The 19,857-nt window shown below is 40.6% G+C and overlaps 1 protein-coding gene across 2 annotated transcripts in view; it reads right to left on the minus strand.

Moving 5' to 3' along the window:
• The window catches only part of CTDSPL (CTD small phosphatase like), a 120,089-nt gene that overhangs the window by 37,499 nt on the left and 62,733 nt on the right, over positions 1-19,857 (minus strand). For both annotated transcript variants that reach the window (XM_048837468.2, XM_048837467.2), the window contains exon 2: positions 8,262-8,416. In XM_048837468.2, the coding sequence (XP_048693425.1) occupies positions 8,262-8,416 (155 nt within the window). The remainder of the gene's footprint in view (positions 1-8,261; positions 8,417-19,857) is intronic.

Genomic DNA, 19,857 nt, shown 5'->3' on the forward strand with positions numbered 1-19,857 from the left:
GCAGGAATACAGTGTTCAGTTGGGGTGTCCACAATCCCAGAAGGATGTTGATAACTTGGAGAGAGTTCACAGAAGAGCCACTGGAATGATTAAAAGATTAGAAGACATGACTTATACTGATAGAGTCGAGGAGCTCAATCTATTTAGCTCAACAAAGAGAAGACTAAGGGGTGATTTGATTATAGTCTACCTACCTCCCTGAGGAGCAAATATTTAATAATGGGCTCTTCAATCTAGCAGAGAAAGGTAAACCATGATCCAACGGCTGGAAGTTGAAGCCAAACAAATTCAGAATGGAAATAAGCCGAAAAATTTTAAATGAGAGTAATTAACCATTGGAACAATTTACAAAGGGTTGTGGTGGATTCACCATCACTGAATTTTTAAATGCTCTAAGGAATTATTTTGGGGAAGTTCTATGGTCTATGTTCTACTTGAAGTCATACTAGATCATCACAATAGTCCCTTCTGGCCTTGGTATCTATGAAGCAGTGGCCTGATCTTTTCTGCACTGATCTGCCATGCTGCACTCTGTAATGGTGAGCAGGGGAACCCAAAACGGATGATTAATTCCTATGATGCACTTCATGAAGGTATCCATGAGAATCAGACATTGAGGATTGCCCACGCTACTACACTCTGTGAAGGAGAGCAGAATGAATAAAATTCATTTATTTCCCCTTTGGGAATTTGCCCCTTTAATCCTGCTTCAGAAGTGGGAGTGAAACTGTGCTCAGGGATTGCACCGAAAATAAGTCACATGGCTAGTGATCTCCCTGTCCTATAAAAGGTTGGGTGTTTTTTTCTCCCCGTCCTCATATGGACCCTTTCTGGGTCTCTCAAGGAAGGTACTGGCTTGGGGCTCAAGGATGGGCTCACCAGAAGCTGTCCCCGCTCTATTGCATGGGATCTACATGGGCCAGATTGGTCTGTGTTTCCCCTGGAGGTCTCAGCCTGTGACATGAGAAGTTCTGGGGAAGGAAGGCTGTTACATAGGTGGAAGCAGGGGGAGGGAGCTCTCTCCAGCATTGGCAACATCTGTGCTGTGACAAGGGCCCTCCACCTATGACTCCTGGGGAAGTGGAGCTGGAGGAGGTGGCTGAATTCTGCAATCTGGGGCATGGCTGCTGGTGCAAGCTACAGGGACTCAGGAGCAATCTTTACTCCTGGGGAATTCTGTGCCACTGCGCAATGAAGAATTTTGCAGAGATTAATGTTGTGTTTGCAGAATTTCCTTCCCCCCCACAAAACAGGCTGCAGAGATGTTGACCACCTCTAGGGGCTGCTGGATCCAACAGAGCCCAGTCTGCAAACAGAAGACAAGGCGAGTGGGAGGGAACTGGAGGGCTCCCAGCAGCTGCAGTTCCCAGCACTCCTTGAAGGAAAGACGCGGGAGTGTGCAGGAAACTCTGATCAGGCATCTTCCTCTGGATCCCTGGGCTCTAGGAGGGTAGGCGGTGTGAGTGTCTTGGCTGGGAGGCCCGTGGCTTGGCTCTGGGGGGGAAAGGGGTGCGAGTTTCTGGGCTGGGGGAGCCCTATGGCTGGACTCTGAAAGAAAGGGGACAGAGAAACAGGAACTGGGTTGTCATAGGGGTTTCTTTAATTCTACTCCTGGGGAAATTTTTTGTTGTTGTGTTTGTATTGTTACAGACAGGTATTTTGAAATAAATTACCAAAATAATTGAAACTGGTGTGATTATATAGTGTTCTTTTGACAAATAAAATTTGCAGAATTTTGCAGAATTTTAAAGTTGTGTGCAGAATTTTTAATTTTTTTGGTGCAGAATTCTTCCAGGAGTAAATCTCCATCTGGTACGCTGCCCTTCTGGCTTCACCTCCATTCATGAAGATTGGGGGGAGGGGCTGCTTGTCTCAGAGCCGGTTCTTCTCCAATTCCGCACACCTCCTTTCCTGCCAGGGGAGGGGGGATAGGCAATGTTGCCCTGTCTGGACTTCATCTTGCCAAGCACAGCTGGTCTCCCCTACCCTGCCTGGAAGAAGGGGTCAAGGCAAATGGGATATTTTTGTAGGTGACAAATTAGAGGAATTGTTACAGATTGAAGTGTCACTAGAAGTGGTTTTGGAATTAATTGAGAAACTGAACAGTAACAAATCACCAGGACCAGATGGCATTCACCCAAGAGTTCTGAAAGAACTCAAATGTGAAATTGTGGACCTATTAACTATGGTTTGTAACCTGTCCTTTAAATCAGCTACCGTACCCAGTGACTGGAAAATAGTTAATGTAACGCCAATATTTAAGAAGGGCTCTAGAGGTGATCCTGGCAATTACAGACTGGTAAGTCTAACCTCAGTACTGGGCAAATTAGTTGAAACAATAGTAAAGAATAAAATTGTCAGACACATAGAACATAAATTGTTGGGCAAAAGTCAACATGGTTTCTGTAAAGGGAGATCATGTCTTACTAATCTATTAGAGTTCTTTGAGGGGGTCAACAAACGTGGACAAGGGGGATCCAGTGGACATATTGTACTTAGATTTCCAGAAAGCCCTTGACAAGGTCCCTCACCAAAGGCTCTTACATAAATTAAGTTGTCATGGGATAAGAGGGAAGATCCTTTCACGGATTGAGAACTGGTTAAAAGACAGGGAACAAAGGGTAGGAATAAACGGTAAATTTTCAGAATGGAGATGGGTAACTAGTGGTGTTCCCCAAGGGTCACTCCTACGACCAATCCTATTCAACTTATTCACAAATGATCTGGAGAAAGGGGTAAACAATGAAGTGGCAAAGTTTGCAGATGATACTAAACTGCTCAAGACAGTTAAGACCAAAGCAGACTGCGAAGAACTTCAAAAGATCTCACAAAACTAAGTGACTGGGCAACAAAATGGCAAATGAAATTTAATGTGGTAAATGTAAAGTAATGCACATTGGAAAAAATAACCCCACTTATACATACAATATGATGGGGGCTAATTTAGCTACAACTAATCAGGAGAAAGATCTTGGAGTCATCGTGGATAGTTCTCTGAAGATATCCACACAGTGTGCAGCGGCAGTCAAAAAAGCAAATGGGATGTTAGGAATCATTAAAAAAGTGATAGAGAATAAGATGGAGAATATTTTATTGCCCTTATATAAATCCATGGTATGCCCACAACTTGAATACTGCGTACAGACGTGGTCCCCTCATCTCAAAAAGATACACTCGCATTAGAAAAGGTTCAGAGAAGGGCAACTAAAGTGATTAGGGGTTTGGAACAGGTCCTATATGAGGAGAGATTAAAGAGGCTAGGACTTTTCAGCTTGGAAAAGAGGAGACTAAGGGGGGATATGATAGAGGTATATAAAATCATCAGTGGTGCAGAGAAAGTGAATAAGGAAAGGTATTTACTTGTTCCCACAGTATAAGAACTAGGGGCCACCAAATTAAATTAGTGGGCAGCAGGTTTAAAACAAATAAAAGGAAGGTTTCAGAGTAGCAGCCGTGTTAGTCTGTATTTGCAAAAAGAAAAGGAGTACTAGTGGCACCTTAGAGACTAACCAATTTATTTCAGACCTAAAGGTTGCAATATTAGAACAAAAAGACTTCAAAACAGACTCCAATGAGAGACTGCTGAATTGGAATTAATTTGCAAACTGGATACAATTAACTTAGGCTTGAATAGAGACTGGGAGTGGATGTGTCGTTACACAAAGTAAAACTTATTTCCCCATGTTTATTTCCCCCACCCCCCACTGCTCCTCGGACGTTCCTGTTAACTGCTGGAAATGGCCCACCTTGATTATCACTACAAAAGGTTTTCTCCTCCCCACTCTCCTGCCGGTAATCCCTCATCTTAAGTGATCATTCTCCTTACAGTGTGTATGATAACACCCATTTTTTCATGTTGTGTGTATATAAATCTCCTCACTGTATTTTCCACTGAATGCATCCGATGAAGTGAGCTGTAGCTGAAAGCTTATGCTCAAATAAATTGGTTAGTCTCTAAGGTGCCACTAGTACTCCTTTTCTTTTTGCAAATAAAAGGAAGTTCTTCTTCACACAGTGCACAGTTAACCTGTGGGACTCCTTGCCTGAAGAAGTTGTGAAGGCTAGGACTATAAAAGGGTTTAAAAGAGAACTGGATAAATTCATGGAGGTTAAGTTCATTAATGGCTATTAGCCAGGATGGGTAAGGAATGGTGTCCCTAGCCTCTGTTTGTCAGAGGGTGGAGATGGATGGCAGGAGAGAGATCACTTGATCATTACATGTTAGGTTCACTCCCTCTGAGGCACCTGCCATTGGCCACTGTCAGTAGACAGGATACTGGGCTGGATGGACCTTTGGTCTGACCTAGTATGGCCGTTCTTATGTTACGCTGTGAATGAAACTGCACTCTAGCCAGAGTCATCTGAACTCCCCGATGACACAGCTGATAAAGGGGGAGCACTCAAAAGACCTTCCTTTTGCCTATACAGCCAGGAGGATTGGTTGACTCTGTTTGCCATTGGGGAGGAAGAAAAAATGGAGGGAACTTCAAGAGGAAGGGCATTCCCTTGCTGCCATACTGACAGGTCTGGTTCTGCACCTAAGGTGCAAGCAGGATGATGTACCCATTATAACAGATCTGTGGGCCACAGCACAAAGGTTTGTTCTGCATTAAGGGGCACTGTAGCTAAATGGACAAATAACAGAAAAAAGTTTGCATTATAATTTCAGCTGTGCTGCAAATTAACTATTTTACAGAATGGACTGCTCAGAACTCAACATATAAGGCACACGTTGCAAAGAGACTCTTCTGAGTAGAACTTTAAAAAATAGCTTCATACTTTTTAGAGAGTATCAAAGTTTCTTTTTTTAAAATGGAATAGTAATCACTGCTATAAAATTGTGGTTATGCAATATCATCCTCAGCTGTGCACTTCTTCCAACCCTATAAACCAGTAAGGGGTCACTCAGGTAGCCAGACTGCAATGCTTGGTAAAATTCAAACACCACATTTGCTGTATGTTCTGAAAAATATTTTTCAGAGTAAACCAAAAAGATTAAATAGCAACAGAATTATTTAACACAAGAATGTTAGAAGATCTGTCTTATTTCACTTAGTTTTGGAGACATGTATTTTATAAAAATGTAGTTGTTGCTTTCCATTTTGCTTAACAACAAGCTGTTAATGCTGAAACGGATTAAAAACTAACTCCTAAGCCAATTCAAACTAAACCTATTAGATCAATTTCAAGAACGTTCTTTAACAGTTTTAGAATGGCTTACACTAAATTGCTATAAAATCACAATGTGCTTTCCCCATGTCTACTTCCTTCTCTCAATTTGTTTTTCTTATCTTTATCATCAGCATCCATATAGCAACAACCCTAAAAGACAGATGGTGAAATACATAGACCATTTTATACTACAGCTCCTGATAGGGACGAACACCATAATTGCTTAATGCCCTTCCTCTGTTTTTCAGGAAAATAGGTCACAAAAACTTTTGCCTGATGAAACATGACTTGAGAGCTGCAAATTCAAAGCATCTTCTGAAAAACTGCATTATCCCATACAACGTGACACTGAATGTTCAATTATTTATCATTCCAAATTACTTATGCAGTTATCAACTTTAAATTCTCTGACAGTGTTATTTCAAATTTAAAATAAAGGCAGCATATACATTACCACTGCAACTAAGCTCCTATCTACGACACATTCATACAGCTTTCACCTATTTTCATCAAGGTTCAAGACCTCCCTCTCCTTTCAATAACTTTACAGGCTTAGTTAAGTGGTTTAAGGATTTGACACTTTTTACTACCAAGTACTCTAAAGCTTTGTTGAAACTGGCCTTTTTACAAATTAAAATATGTCTGCCTCACTCTTTAGTCTATTCATAGTTATGAAAAATTTAATCCTTCCTAAGCATTCTTTTGATTGTTAATTATTCACTGAATACTTCTACTGAATTCACTGAAAACTGTTGTCTAATTTTAAAATGTGAACCTTGTGACATTTGTTTCTGACTATATGAATTTGGATGAACATTCATTTCTGAATTTTACAAATTGGAGTCAACAATTTAATAATAATATTATATTAATACAGATTAACATGAGGACAATATCTAGTATTTTCATAGCATATGTGGTGGGTCCCTCAAGGCATAATGTACATCTGTCAGAGTTATCTGTATATTATGATGCCTTATGAACATTTCTATTTTGGATAATCACACTAAGAGTAATTATTCTATCCCATAAAAATTGAATTATAAGATATTTTCTAGAGATTTGAGGATACCACATACATTAAAAAGTGAGAGAATATTTAGGGGTACTTTACATTTTGAAGTTTTTGGCATCAATCCAAAGAACTTAGATCATTTTATCAGTTTGGTCTCCCAATACAATACCACTACTAAAACTCAAATATTTAACATTTATCTCTTTCTCTGGATCTTTTTCTTCCTCTGGAATTTATTCATTTTTTTTTCACCCCTTATTTTGCCAATAATCTTCTCTCCTTGCAACCTTCACACATCCTGTTATTTTGTAAGGGACAGAGCTTTGTCAATTCCCCGTTCCTCCCATATTACTACGTTTTTGCACACACTCCCTGCAGTAGACTAGAAGTCTGAGACTCTCCCTTTATCCATGGAAGACTAGATTTTGCTCACTCCACAATTAGTCAATAATGCAGCTAGGCAAAGAGGTCTACTAGACAGAGATGCAATTCCGCCTCTTCTCCGGGTACAGCATACACACTGCAGTGCACCTAACCTACTGGCCCCATAGGCAATGGACCAAATTCAGTCCCAGACTAGTGTGCACTATTCCAATTCAACACTCCAACCTTCCACTTAGTTTCCCTGCCATCCTGATCTGCTTATCCTTTCTTCCTTCCCCTGAATAGCGCCTGTGCCACTGCTCCAGCGTTTCAAAGTCCACGAAGCATTTACAAAAGCAGAAAAGTGACATGAACTGCGTCAAGATTCTGAACTGCGAGAAGTGGAAGGGGGGGGGGGGGGAGGAATTCCTTTATTTCGATTGCTCTTGCTCACATCAGCAGCAAAGGCTCACCTCTGTTCTTCTGAGGCTCCCATGCTTAAAGGAACAGATGGGAAGTTGCTCTGGATAACAGTATAATACAATTCTGCAATGGCGAGTTCTGAAAATATAGCATGGCTTTGGGAAAAAGATAGGATGCCTATGATCCCCATGACCAAACTAAGCCTTTGGTCATGCAAGGCAAGTTGCCTCCATGTTATCAGTTTAAAAGATGTACAGAGTTATCATTGTATGCTATAGTTATATAGCTATGTAACCCTCTGGATTTCATAGCCACTGATTTTCATTTAAAGATTAGAAATGTTAAGGGGTTACTCAATTTAAATTACCCACTGTTCAATTACTATTTTGAACCTCAAAATAAGCAAGCACAACACAACCTGCAACCTCGGAAAATAATCACTCTAAATTGACATCTCTGGGGTGGTCTCATGGCAGCACAATACCTCTGAGGTGAGGTGTGATTGAAAGAATCGGAATGTGAATCTCTCCCTTGCCCTACCGCATGCTAGGAATGCCTCATATCACTTAAAAAGCTATTTCAACTGAAGCTCAAAGTAGTGCTAATTGGCTCCAGAAGGAACAATATCTAACCCTCTTTAGTTGGAGATTAACAATGGAGGGGAAGGAGATAGATTGGGGGAAGGAAAAGTAAGAGTCCTTTTCCTATGTCAACACAAGTCTAGATTTTGGGGTTCCTTGAGGTTTTACATAGGCCTGGTCCACAAATTAGCTCGATCTAGCCACGTAGCTTAGGGCTGTGAAAAATTTCACATTCTGAGTGTTGCAGTTAGGTCGACCTAACCCCCGGTGTAGAGGCAGCTAGATTGACAAAAGAATTCTTCTGTTGACCTAGCTGCTGCCTCTTGGAGAGATGGATTAACTATATCACTGGAAAAACCTCTTCCATCGACACAGAAAGTGTCTACATTATACTGCTACAGGAACGCAGCTGCAGCGCCATAGCAACTGTATTGCAGACATATCCATATTATTTGCATATACTGTTATTTTCTTCAGAGCTGCAGTACTAGTACCTTGTCTTAAATTAGGACTACCTTTTTAAAGAAAAATGAAAATATTTTAAATTGGTGTCTCAACAGGTGCTATTTGCTACTTTTTCAGGATGTTCACACTATTTGAGTTACAGTAAAGTTGAGCCTTTCACATGGGAAACATACCATGTAATTTGAGACTGCCAATTTATTTACAAGGATCTAAAGGCAAAAAAAATGGTACAAGTCACTCACCTTCTGAAGTCCTCCATTCTCCTCCACCAATGGAGGAAGAGTACTAGTGCTATTGATAGATGGTGGTTCCACATTGTAGTCACGAAAACAGCAGAATAAGGTGCTAAAGATACTTCGACTCCTTTGCTTCTTCAAGCTGATATTACATTGAGACACTATAAAATGGGGGGGGAAAAGAAATCATGCTTTAAGTTTTCCAGATATAAAATGATTATATTTTATTTGAAAATTCCTGATGTTCATCCACTTTACACCACATCCTTCACTGTCAAACTTACACACACAGGTCTGTAGATACATATTAGGTTTGGCTCTCCGCACAATGCAAGCTCTTGTGATACCATACTGAGATCTTACTTTGATAGATGCTCTAGAACAGTGGTTCTCAAACTAGGGCCACCGCTTGTTCAGAGAAAGCCCCTGGCAGGCTGGGCCGGTTTGTTTACCTGCTGCATCCGCAGGTTTGACTGATCGCGACTCCTGCTGGCCGCAGTTCGCTGCCCCAGGCCAATGAGGGCTGCGGGAAGCGGTGCGGGCTGAGGGATGTGCTGGCCACCCTTCCTACAGCCCCCATTGGCCTGCAGCAGCCTGCCAGGGGCTGTCGCTGAACAAGTGGCGGCCCTAGTTTGAGAACCACTGCTCTAGAAATACCTAAAACAGATATTGTGACCTACATCCAGTAATTTGCTGCCAAAATCTGACTCTGAAATGGGACTCTGCTCTACAACAGAATGTCATCAGGAGAAGTCAACTGATCCCTGGGCATATTTTGGGCAAAACACTTTACTGTTTGAGACACAAACTCATTCCACACAGAATTTTTTTTTTATTCTCCTGCTGCTTATGCCTTGACAGCTATATTATAGAACATGAAAAAGCACAACAAACAAACAATTCTTGTAGCACAGAGAATTAAATGAAACGTTAGAAGGAAAGGAAGGCTGCCATTCTTACTGTGGAACAGATTTACATGGCCCTGTGTGCTGATACAGGGTAACTGAAGCTGCAGCATAAGGGAGGCAGAGAAACATTTTTGAAAGATATAATAAAACATACGGACTATGAGCTATCACTCATTAGGTACACAAAGGACCTGCAGTAGGCCCAAATGCTTTCAGCCCATAGTTTTAGCAACTAGCTTCTACTATTACTCCTTTTCAAGGACTCCGACAACTGTTATCCAAATATTCACTACAAACTTCAGTGTCAGGTTATCAGATACATGTTAGAAAAGCAACATTTTCTGAATTTCCTCAGGACTAATCCTGATGACAATAAGTATTTAGAAATATTTTATTTACTGCTACTTGACATATTGATCAATACAATCCACATTACCTCTCCTGGAAAGATAACTAATAATGGTGCACTACTTCACACCATATGACTCTCACACAATCTTCTCTATTTCACTGCACAATTGTTAGTGACACTGAACATATACCATGGTAATATAATGTAAATTTAAAATATATTACGTGCATTTTTTGGTAAAAACAAGGCTTTAATATAATTACTAATGTTAATGCAATCAGAGGATATTTATATAGCATGTATGAACAAAAATATGACAAGATTACTGCTAGATACTCGCATGCTTTGGATGCTGTTGTGAGACATGAGATCCAGACTATATTACCTTAAAATCACTTGAGAAGAGTATACCCTACTCTTCTCAAGTGATTTTAAGGTAATATAGTCTGGGGGGCATGACCACCTTGCCCTTCCCATTACATGGAGTGGAAGGGGTCCCAATAAGCAAAGGACTAATTACCTTCACTTTTTGATCCTGTTATAATTTAATAAAAATAATCTTCTAAACAAAGTCTGAGCAAGCAACCATTTTATACCTACCCTCTTTTCAATTATAATACAGATTTAAATTAAAGGCACAGAGAGAACCACTTCAAATCAGAAGCTGCTGACTTAAGGATTTCATTGACTCCTAAACATTTTGCTGTGACAGACGGAATGAAAAAAGTTGTTAAGCTATTTCCCTCAATTTCCTCTGTCCTTTCACAGGTGCAGGACTACTGAAGGTAACGTATACACAACCGCCACCCAGATCCAGAATAGTAATCAACACCTTAGATTTCAATTTTTTACAATGTATTTTCTAAACAGATTAGCTCGGCCTTGCAAAATTCTAATTGACTACTAAGTGATTTTTTTTTTAAACAAGTAAATAAAACATCTAGTTTATTTCATCATCACCATGGTCAAGTGTGGGAAGTAGTTTTTTGTGGCTCGCCTGGTAGTCTATTTTCCTGACAATTTCACAAAGATGCATTATAAAAACATGGCAATAAAACAGTACATATCACCTCATTCATTTTCCCCCCTCAAAAATATTGTCCAACTTATCACAGATAGTTTTTCTCTTCATACGTTAAAGTTTTAAATCTGATCAAAGCAACAGATCTATCCAGAAAATGAAAATCCTTAAGAAAGATACAATAAAATTAATCCACAATAAAAAGGAGCAAAATAACTCTCTCTCTACCACACAGGGCACAAACACACAATAGCGGATAGAGATAAAGCATCACACTACACCCGTCATAGAACTGAATGGTCTTTTAAATAAATTCATTGCTGTGTGAAAATAAAATTATTATTTTAATGTTGAACAGTCATTGTACAAATTATGCTTTCATAACATTTTCTCCTCCCCATCATTTGCAAAATTCTAGTACAGGTCTAAGAGTAATATCTCTGTCCCCAGTATTTCATTTGGTAAACATTTTCTCCCTTTTAAAAAAACAGCAGCGGAACTCAACATGGTTCCTTTTAGTTTACTGCCACAAAGTGGAAACACTCACAGTATCCAAAAGCAAATGGATTTGTACATGTATATCCTCTTAAATCTAGGTTATGTTTAGCTAACATGGTAAATTTTACATTCAGAGAAACTGAACCTATGTTGCTTAAGGCAGTACTCTGAAAGTTCATACAATGAAACATTTCTTTGTATAAAATCCATTTTATTTTACTTTGATTTAGACATTAACAACGTTCTAAATGCTTCTGACATATTAAAAACCACAACTATAAATGAAGGACAACGTTCTCTAAATTGTGTGAACATTTTCGGTTACACCCAATTTGCATATACACAATGCCTGGTGCCTAGGGCCCTACCAAATTCAAGGTCCATTTTGGTCAATTTCACAGTCATAAGATTTTAAAAATTGTAAATTTCATGATTTCAGCTATTTAAATCTGAAATTTCATGGTCTTGTAATTGTAGGGGTCCTGAACCAAAAAGGAGCTGTGTGATTGTGTGTGTGGGGGGGGTGTCGCAATGTTATTGTAGGGAGGGTTGCAGTACTGCTACCCTTACTTCTACACGTGTAGCCTTCACTGAGCAGCTGGAGAGTGGCGGCTGCAGGCTGGGAGCCCAGCTCTGAAGGTAGAGTCGCCACCAGCAGCAGCGTAGTTAGAAGAATGGCATGGTATGGTACTGCCACCCTTACTCCTGTGCTGATGCTGGCAGGACACTGCCTTCAGAACTGGGTGCCCGGCCAGTCATCGCCGCTCTCCGGCTGCCCGGCTCTAAAGTCAGCACAGAAGTAAGGGTGGCAATATCATGACCGCCCTAAAATAATCTGGTGACCCCCTGCAACTCCCTTTTGGGGCAGGACCCCCAATTTGAGAAATCCTGGTTTCCCCTCTAAAATCTGTATAGTATAGGCTAAAAGCACACAAAAGACCAGATTTCACGGTCCATGATGCATTTTTCATGGCTGTGAATTTGGTAGGGCCCTACCCATGCCTGCATGAACGTCATGAATTTGCATGCCGACACACTAACATTTGAAAGTCCCATAACCTCAGCCGTGCAGAACACAATGCCATCCACAGCCTCAGAAACAACTCTGACATCATAATCAAAAAGGCTGACAAAGGAGGTGCTGTTGTCATCATAAATAGGTCAGAATATGAACAAGAGGCTGCTCGGCAGCTCTCCAACACGAGTTTCTACAAGCCATTACCCTCTGATCCCACTGAGGGTTACCAAAAGAAACTACAGCATTTGCTCAAGAAACTCCCTGAAAAAGCACAAGAACAAATCCGTACAGACACACCCCTGGAACCCCGACCTGGGGTATTCTATCTGCTACCTCACTCTCACAGATCTTGGGAGACAGCCCAGTCCTTGCCTACAGACAGCCCCCCAATCTGAAGCAAATACTCACCAGCAACTACATACCACACAACAGAACCACTAACCCAGGAACCTATCCTTGCAACAAAGCCTGTTGCCAACTGTGCCCATCTATCTATTCAGGGGACACCATCATAGGGCCTAATGACATCAGCCACACTATCAGAGGCTCATTCACCTGCACATCTACCAATGTGATATGTGCCATCATGTGCCAGCAATGCCTCTCTGCCATGTACATTGGTCAAACTGGACAGTCTCTACATAAAAGAATAAATGGACACAAATCAGATGTCGAGAATTATAACACTCATAAACCAGTCGGAGAACGCTTCAATCTCTCTGGTCACTTGATTTCTGACCTAAAAGTGACTATTCTTCAACAAAAAATACTTCGAAAACAGACTCCAAGGGAAGACTGCTGAATTGGAATTAATTTGCAAATTGGATACAATTAACTTAGGCTTGAACAGAGACTGGGAGTGGTTGAGTCATTATACAAAGTAAAACTATTTCCCCTTGACAGGTTTCAGAGTAACAGCCGTGTTAGTCTGTATTCGCAAAAAGAAAAGGAGTACTTGTGGCACCTTAGAGACTAACCAATTTATTTGAGCATGAGCTTTCGTGAGCTACAGCTCACTTCATCGGATGCATACCGTGGAAACTGCAGCAGACTTTATATACACACAGAGAATATGAAACAATACCTCCTCCCACCCCACTGTCCTGCTGGTAATAGCTTATCTAAAGTGATCATCAAGTTGGGCCATTTCCAGCACAAATCCAGGTTTTCTCACCCCCCCACCCCCATACACACACAAACTCACTCTCCTGCTGGTAACAGCCCATCCAAAATGACAACTCTCTACACACTGTGCATGATAATCAAGGTGGGCCATTTCCTGCACAAATCCAGGTTCTCTCACCCCCTCACCCCACTCCCAAAAACCACACACACAAACTCACTATCCTGCTGGTAATAGCTCATCCAAAGTGACCACTCTCCCTACAATGTGCATGATAATCAAGGTGGGCCATTTCCAGCACAAATCCAGGTTTTCTCACCCCCCCCCCCCCACCCCCATACACACACAAACTCACTCTCCTGCTGGTAATAGCTCATCCAAAGTGACCACTCTCCCTACAATGTGCATGGTAATCAAGGTGGGCCATGTCCAGCACAAATCCAGGCTCTCTCACCCCCCGCTTTTTTTTTTCCCCGGGGACACACACACACACAAACTCACTCTCCTGCTGGCAATAGCTCATCCAAACTGACCACTCTCCAAGTTTAAATCCAAGTTTAACCAGAACGTCTGGGGGGGGGTGTAGGAAAAAACAAGGGGAAATAGGCAACCTTGCATAATGACTTAGCCACTCCCAGTCTCTATTTAAGCCTAAATTAATAGTATCCAATTTGCAAATGAATTCCAATTCAGCAGTTTCTCGCTGGAGTCTGGATTTGAAGTTTTTTTGTTTTAAGATAGCGACCTTCATGTCTGTGATTCCGTTTATTGTTTATTCCTCTCCCCCCTTCCTCGCCCCCCACTGTTCCTCAGATGTTCTTGTTAACTCCTGCAAATGTGCTAGAAATGGTCCACCTTGATTATCACTTCAAAAGGTTTTCTCTCCCCCCACCCCACTCTCCTGCTGGTAACAGCTCATCTTAAGTGATCACTCTCCTTACAATGTGTATGATAAACACCCATTTTTTCATGGTCTGTGTGTATATAAATCTCCTTACTGTATTTTCCACTTTATGCATCCGATGAAGTGAGCTGTAGCTCACGAAAGCTTATGCTCAAATAAACTGGCTAGTCTCTAAGGTGCCACAAGTACTCCTTTTCTTTTTGCGAACACTTGAAGGATTTCCACATGTGCACTTTTGAACATTTGGGCTAATGTTTATTAAAAATGGACATTTTTGAAATGATTTTTTTTCCCCAAAGCAGATGCCTAGGAAAACACAGTGTCAGCAAATGTAAAACACTTAATCTTGCTTTTCTATTAATTTATCAATCATGAAACTCTTCTTTGTCTTAATACAAACTTCATTTTTCCTACATTTAAATATTAAACAAGTATCAAATCTGTATGGGGACTACAGGTAGTTTACAGTCCCTTACATTCTACTCTCTTACACTCAGCGTCACGAACAACATTTGTCCACCTTGCATTTTGTTCATTTTGCTTTCTCATCTCTGAATTCATAAATCTTCATTTGGAGGTCAAATGCTGATCTTAGCTACACCTGTGTAAATCTGAAATACCTACTTAGTTCCTCATTTTCCTCCAAATCCTTCCTAAAAGCCCATTTCAACTTAGTTTTTCATTGTTTATTTGCACTCCTTTGCTGTCTGATCTCACACTCCCCAGTCTCAGTCTCTACTTAAAAATCTGAAAATTTACATGATTAGCTTGTTACGTAAAGTGACACTTATTTGTTTGAACACTTCTTTTATTACATCTTTCCTGTCCATGCGCTTCATGGTTATTTCAGGTAGACCATGATCCTGCAAACAATTACGTATGTGAATAGCCCCCATCTGAAGTTAATGGATCTGTGCATGTAAAGTTATACATATGCATAAATATTTGCAAGATTGGGGCATTTTGATGTAAACTCCTCAGGGCAGTGACAATCTCTAAAAAGAAAAGGAGTACTTGCGTCACCTTAGAGATTAACAAATTTATTTGAGCATAAGCTTTCGTGAGCTACAGCTCACTTCATCGGATGCACTTCATCCGGCGTGCAGGGAAGGCAGGTTAGCCTCCCCAAATGGGGGGTTCACCTGCTGCCCACGACTGAACGTAAAGGAGATATTAATGTGCCAAAAATGTCATCATCTGTGCTACAGCACTTTCATCCTTGAGTCTCAGACACCAAAAACTGTGCATTCAGTCATGGTTCTTATAATTATTATCATCTATCATTTGTGTTACAGTAGCATCTTGAAGCCCTAGTCATGGACCGGGACTCCATCGTGCTAAGTGCTGTACAAACACAGAACAGCAAGACACACCCTGCCCCAAAAAGCTTACAAATCTAGACGTAAGAGAAGAGAAACTGAATGGACAGACTGATGTGGGAGTACAAGGAAACAATCAGACAATATCAATCAGCAGGACAGACTGGATAGGCAACAGAGGCTTAGTCAACCTTTCAATAGTGAATGAAATGAGAGGTAGGGTGGGGATAGTTCACGAAAGGCCTTAATGGTGAAAACAAGTAGCATATGTTTGGTGGATAAAGAAGAGGGAGCCAGTACAGGCATGCAAAGAGATGGCTCATGTGACTAGGTTGGAAAGTGATCTTTCCAGCAGCATTCTGAATGGGTGTGAACAGGGAAAAATTGCACTTGGCAAAGCCAGAGGAAAGGATGTTGCAGTAAGCAAAATGCAAGATGAGGAGAACCTGATTGAGAGTTTTAACTGCGTGAATGGACAGGGAAAGCCAGTATCTTAGAGATGTAACATAAGAATCTGCAAGACAGATGTAGCCTGGACATGAGAATCTAGAGAAGGTTTAAGTTGAAAATGATACTCAGGGTACAGGCCTTAGTGAAAGGCAGGATGGTGGCACTGTCCGCAGTGATTGAAAAGGAGCTAGTGTGAAGAGCTTGGGGGGGAAGATTAAGATGTTTTAGCCATGTTAAGCTTGAACTGACCACTAGACTTCCACAAGGAGATGTGAGAGAGAGAGAGAGAGGCTGAGCTTTTTGTTTGGACAGGAAAGAGACAGGTAGATCTGCATATTGTTCACATGCAGTTTAAATGTGGAGACATTAGTTTATCAGAGTTTAAGGGATTGTCCTTCACTGCAGTGTTAGCTGAAGATACAAATTGAGTGTTGCCCCTAACCTGACTCCTTTGTGCACATAAAAATCTCTAGCTTGAGCTCAGTGGTGGTTTGCACTCGAGCTAGCTGACCTGGCAGGATGCATGGGTTGATGCTTGAATGGTGCTGATGCTCAAGCTAGCAATGCAGTGGGGGTGCAGCTACAGCCTAGAGTTTGAATTGGCACAACTCATCAGCTGTGAATCCAGTCTTTCTGTGTAGCTTGACTGTTTTGCAGTGTGGCCACTCTCACTCAAGTGGAATAACTTGAGCTAACTGTTGCAATGAAGATAAGCTCTGCACCTGAAATATCGCGGGGGAGGCGGGACAGGGAGGAGAGAGCGTGGAAATCGCTGCACAACACTAATTCAGGTACTCACAATGAGCTGACATAGAAAACATGACTGCAAGGGACAAAGCTATAATTGTCTCTGTAATACAGAAACTTTAAAAATAAGGTGCATGGCCAGAAGAACAATGTGGAATACTTGACCCTCTCATGATTTATCAGATCTTCTAGTGTCTTGTTTATCCCAGAGCTCCTCCTAGGTAATTGCTAGCCTTTGAATAGAGAATTATGACGTACAGGAAATTTCTTTCATATTAGTAATAATACAGACTTTGCTTGACAGCAGATGGACTGGAGTGCCAGTGAATATTTAAGAACTACATTTTCAAGTGAGACTAATAATTTTGGGTGTTTAGAAAGTTCTGAGCATCATTCCTCTGAAAATCAGACCTCTGAGACTCCCAAAATCACTAGTCACTTTTGAAAATTTAGGTCTTAAGTTTCCATAGCAGGCATATATTTTAACTATTAGTAGCCTCTGACAGTATTTGCTTTTAACTTCCCAGGAGACACGTGACCTATTCTTGCATACTGAGCTCTACTGGAAACTAATGTTAATAGTTTTCTATTGCAGATAATGACGTTTTTGTTTACCATTTTATCCTATTCAATATAAAAACTAACACTGCTACCATTAAACACATTCAAAAGTCACGAAGTGAAAAAGATAGCTCTCTCACAATAACCCTAACCTCACCTACACTGCAAACAGTAAGCCCAATTCTACCATCAAATGCACCCAAACACTGACCTGGAGAGTAACCCTCAAGAGACAAGTACTCACCCAAAGTTTGAGATTTGAGTTCTGCCCTTTGATTTACACTTACCAAGAGTCTTCATTTTACAACAAGAAAATTACTTTTTACATCTCACCTGAAAAATGGGTGAACAGATTTTGTTCAAACTTTACCAAAAAAAATCTTCTGACTGAGAAAAAAATAGGGTATTTTCAGCCAAAAGGGTGAATATTTTCAAATTCTATAGGCAACAGTAAATAGGAGATAATATTGAAAGCCCAGACATCACCTCAAGCATAGTGTTCTCTACCAAGAAAACCACATGATTTGCTCATTCTAAATAAATGACAGGGTACAAAACTAAGTATTAACAGTCCCCAACGCTTAAAAAAAAATATCAAGTTAGGTCCCAAAAATCAGGTGGTTAGCCTAAAAATCCAGAGGTTTTTAAATAAAATGACCCCAAATGTTTTTTTATCTCCTGGTTTCTAGGCTTTCAGGGTACATTCACATCACATTTGTAAACTTTTCTCTGCAATCATCAGAAAATTGCTTCTTTTTTTAAAATGAAAGCAGAGATCTCATGTCATCTCTTGACTCCAGAAGTCAGACTTTTAAGAAAAATACAGTAGATCTTCAGAGCTATGAACACCAAAGTTATGAACTGACCAGTCAACAGCACACCTCATTTGAACTGGAAGTACACAGGTATCAGAGTAGCAGCTGTGTTCGTCTGTATTCGCAAAAAGAAAAGGAGGACTTGTGGCACCTTAGAGACTAACAAATTTATTTGAGCATAAGCTTTTGTGAGCTACAGCTGACTTCATCGGATGCATTCAGTGGAAAATACAGTGGGGAGATTTATATACAGAGAACATGAGACAATGGGTGTTACCATACACACTGTAACCAGAGTGATCACTTAAGGTGAGCTATTACTAGCAGGATGGGGGGGAAGGGGGACCTTTTGTAGTGATAATCAAGGTGGGCCATTTCCAGCAGTTGACAAGAATGTCTGAGGAACAGTGGCAGGTTGGGGGGGGGATAAACATGGGGAAATAGTTTTACTTTGTGTAATGACCCATCCACTCCCAGTCTCTATTCAAGCCTAAGTTAATTGTATCCAGTTTGCAAATTAATTCCAATTCAGCAGTCTCTCGCTGGAGTCTGTTTCTGAAGGTTTTTTGTTGAAGTATTGCCACTTTTAGGTCTGTAATCGAGTGACCAGAGAGATTGAAGTGTTCTCCAACTGGTTTTTGAATGTTATATAATTCTTGACGTTTGATTTGTGTCCATTTATTCTTTTACGTAGAGACTGTCCAGTTTGACCAATGGACATGGCAGAGGGGCATTGCTGGCACATGATGGCATATATCACATTGATAGATGTGCAGGTGAATGAGCCTCTGATATTGCGGCTGATGTGATTAGGCCCTATGATGGTGTCCCTTGAATAGATATGTGGACACAGTTGGCAATGGGCTTTATTGCAAGGATAGGTTCCTGGGTTAGTGTAAAAGAATGGACACAACACAGACATCAAGAATTATAACATTCAAAAACCAGTTTCGTGAGCTATAGCTCATGAAAGCTTATGCTCAAATAAATTGGTTAGTCTCTAAGGTGCCACAAGTACTCCTTTTCTTTTTGCATAATAATTTCGCAATTTGTAACTTAACTGTTCTCCAAACAGATACATTCACTAATTTATATGCTATTCATGGGGATTTTATGCCTTATATCCTTGTTTGTTTTTTATGGGATTTTATGAGTGAAAGGTATTTCTTTTGGGTGTCTTACATGTACTTATCTGTAGAATTACCATCCCTGTTTACATCTGTCTATAGTGCCTGTATTAGTCTTGTACATTGTGGGTACTTGGTTTCAGTACAGGGGACTGTTTGCTTGAGACCCCAATGGCAGTCTTTTGCTTCAAAGGAAGTACTTTCGCTGCTGATCAAATTCACATGGCACAGTATTCCAGCTGTCTGCTTCATTTGTTTTTGTGTAAAGTGCTTAGGTTACATTTGTGGAACAGATAAAAAACTTTGGGACTGACTCAGTGTCAACATTTCCCCAAGACTTACAATTTGTTTATTACGGGTGCTGGCTTTTATTTTAAAGAAAGGAGGATGACAACTTGTTTTGGCTTCTTTTAAAGCAAATAGATCAGATTAGCAAAGAAAACAGGTCATTAGAAATATATGCTCAATGCTCTAAATAATAAGGTTAGAAGCAGCTCTCAGCATGTGGACTTTAGAGAAGTATTTTTCCAATTTCAGGAAATCATCAGTTGACGGAGCACAAGACTGCGACTTGAGAGACGTGGATTCTATTCCTGGCTCTTCCGCTGGTCTGCTGGGTGACCTTGGGCAAGTCACTTGACCTCTGTCGGCCTCAATTTCCCCATCTGTAAAATGGGGATACTAATGCTGACCTCCTTTGTAAAGAGCTCTTATATAGTGCTTTTTTATTGTTCGATCTCAAAGCTAGGTATTATTATG

This window comes from Caretta caretta, chromosome 2, assembly GCF_965140235.1.
Source record: "Caretta caretta isolate rCarCar2 chromosome 2, rCarCar1.hap1, whole genome shotgun sequence".
In the NCBI taxonomy this organism is placed as follows: domain Eukaryota; kingdom Metazoa; phylum Chordata; order Testudines; family Cheloniidae; genus Caretta; species Caretta caretta.